Below are 2549 nucleotides of genomic sequence, written 5' to 3'. Positions count from 1 at the left end.
GCCTAAAACTTTGAAGTCTTAGCGGACACTTATCTAGCGGTTTCTTGAAGATGGCCTCTACCGGGTTATGATCGGTTTCTACCATTACCTTTTGACCGTAAATGAATTGATGAAATCTTTGACAACCGTGATCAATCGCAAGTAATTCTGTTTCAATCTGCGCATAAGGTGTTTGTGATTCCGTTTGTGTTTTTGAAGCATATGCTACTGGCCCCTAATCCTGAAGAAGCACTACCCCTAATCAATCTTTAGAACTGTCAACAGAGAGTGTAATGGGCTTGGTCACATCATTATATTGCAGCACTGTCGATTTAATGATTTCTTTTTTTAAGTCCTTGAACTCTTTTTGACAATGTGTGGATAAATTCCATACCACTCCCTGGTTAAATTAATTTCACAGGTTGGTTGTCATAACACCAAGTACGAAATAAATTGTGCAAAATGAGTTATCGTACCTAAGAATCACTTAAAATCCTCAGCATGTTTCGGGCCTGAAATGCTTTTGATTGCTTCGATTTGGTTCTCGTCAATTCTAACAGCTTTTTCACATAATACATGGCCGACATAGTTAACTTCATTTGATTCTATTTTACATTGATTCTCGATAAACTTTACCCCATTTTCTTTGGCAAATTGTAACACCCGCTTTAATTTACTGCCATGCTCTTCCTGAGTTCGCCCAGCCACGAGTATATCATCTATGTAAACTCTTACTCCTTCAACCGTCTCAGATAAATTCCGAAACGTAGTATGAAATATTTCTAGTGCCCATGCTATGCCAAACGATAGTTTCAGAAATCTGTATCGGCCGAATGGAGAAATTAAAGTTGTCATCAGTGAACTTTCCTCATCTAATTTAATTTGATAAAACCTTTTTTTAGCGTCAAGTTTTGAAAATAGTCGTGCCCCGGCTAACTTAGCCGTTAACTGTTCGAAACTCGGAAGCTTACAATGTTGTCGCTTAATAACTGCATTTTAGGTGTGTAGGATTTAAGCAAATACGTATTTCTTTCTTCGGCTTATTTACTACAACAATCGGATTAACCCAATCGGTTGGTTCGTCGATTTTTGCTACAATGTTAATTTTTTCCATGTTATTTGATTCGGCTTTTACTTTTTCTTTTATTTTAAACAGTATTCCCCGACAAGCTGAGACTCTCGGAGACGCATTATCCACTAACTCAATTTTAAACGGCGTAGTTTAATTTCCCCTAACCCGCGAAAAATCTCTTTATATTCTTGGATGATGTCGTGATTGTCATGCCATGGCAATTGCATTTAAGGATGCATTTCCCTAAAGCTTTTGCTCTGGACCCATCATACATTTTTAATATTACATTAGTTTTTTCTGTTTCTTGATTCAGTTTTAATTCGTTTACAATTTATAACATACCTGACCAAACGCCGGACCATTTTGGTACCTGTGAACATACCCGCGTTTACTGCAACTCTTCTGTGAACTCGTCGATGGTTCACCTTGGATCTGCCCGAACCCGCTGATACACTGCCGCTATTCGCAGCTCTTAAACCGTAGACTCGCTGTTTTCTTGTGATCCCCTTGCTTGAAATACCTCTCTGGATTCGCTGAAACGACATCTTGACGACATTGATGTCAGTTGCTGGCTGCCCTTCCATTACTTTCATCTGCTTAGTTGTTTACCCCGTTGCTCTCCCATTTCTATGGCCTTGGCTTGGTGATCTTGTCTTTGATTAATCTGTTTCCCGTAACCCCGAAGTTACAAAGCGCACTTATTCTTCGTGAATCTGACACAAATTCATCGAAGGATTCTGATTGTCCCTGCATCCGGCAATTAAGCTTGTAAGTTTCTACACTCGTATTTATTTTAGGAATACAGTATTGCTCGAAAGATTTCAGGGCTGTACCAAAAACTCCGCGTTCGCATCTGTTAATTCGAGTGTATTATAAATTCGAAGCGCCTCTTCACCGATATGTAGCAACAAAGCTACTTTAATTATTTCTGTCTGGATATTCCCACCCGATGCGATCACGTACATTTGAAAAGTCTGTTTCCAAATTTTCCACTCTTCTGAAAGATTTCCAGCATTTATATTTAACTGACGAGGTAGCTTTATTCCCTCTATTTTTCTCAGTTGTTGAATGGGACCCTTTTCCTCACTGTTGTTTTCTCCTTCATCTATTTCCTTTCGTCCTTCTTTTTCTATTCTGGCTTTTCTAATTTGTTTCTTTTCTTCTCTCGCACGCTGAGATTCCTTACACACTTTTTGAGCCTCTTTCTTTGTCTACTTCGCCTGTCTATCCTTTAGTCTTTGTTCTCTTTCAGACATGCGGCTCCTCGTACCTTGTTCGTTTCAATGTTCATTTATCACTTCCATTTACACATCTTTGTTTATCTTCATTATATTCACTACTCTCACTATACACTATAAATCACGCGACCGACTGCGCAGTGTTAAGTAATTGAAGAACACTGATTAACGTTTAAACAATGAGTTTATTTCATGATTAAGATATACATAAGCTTTCGTACCAAAGATGAAGCCCCGAAGCTCGCTACTGGCCTGTGGCC

At 38.8% G+C, this 2549-nt stretch overlaps 1 protein-coding gene across 1 annotated transcript; it reads right to left on the bottom strand.

Annotated features, from left to right (window-relative positions):
• Positions 1 to 462: 462 nt before the first annotated feature.
• Positions 463 to 1635, bottom strand: LOC117178657 (uncharacterized protein K02A2.6-like). The gene is made up of 2 exons (XM_033370081.1): positions 1434 to 1635; positions 463 to 968 (listed from the first exon to the last, which is right to left on the bottom strand). Exons 1-2 carry the CDS (start codon positions 1633 to 1635, stop codon positions 463 to 465), a joined length of 708 nt encoding a protein of 235 aa, XP_033225972.1.
• Positions 1636 to 2549: the final 914 nt, after the last annotated feature.

Source organism: Belonocnema kinseyi, chromosome 8 (genome assembly GCF_010883055.1).
Source record: "Belonocnema kinseyi isolate 2016_QV_RU_SX_M_011 chromosome 8, B_treatae_v1, whole genome shotgun sequence".
Taxonomy (NCBI): Eukaryota; Metazoa; Arthropoda; class Insecta; order Hymenoptera; family Cynipidae; genus Belonocnema; species Belonocnema kinseyi.
Note: the sequence above shows the minus strand (reverse complement) of the source record. Positions and strands in the feature narration are given on the sequence as shown.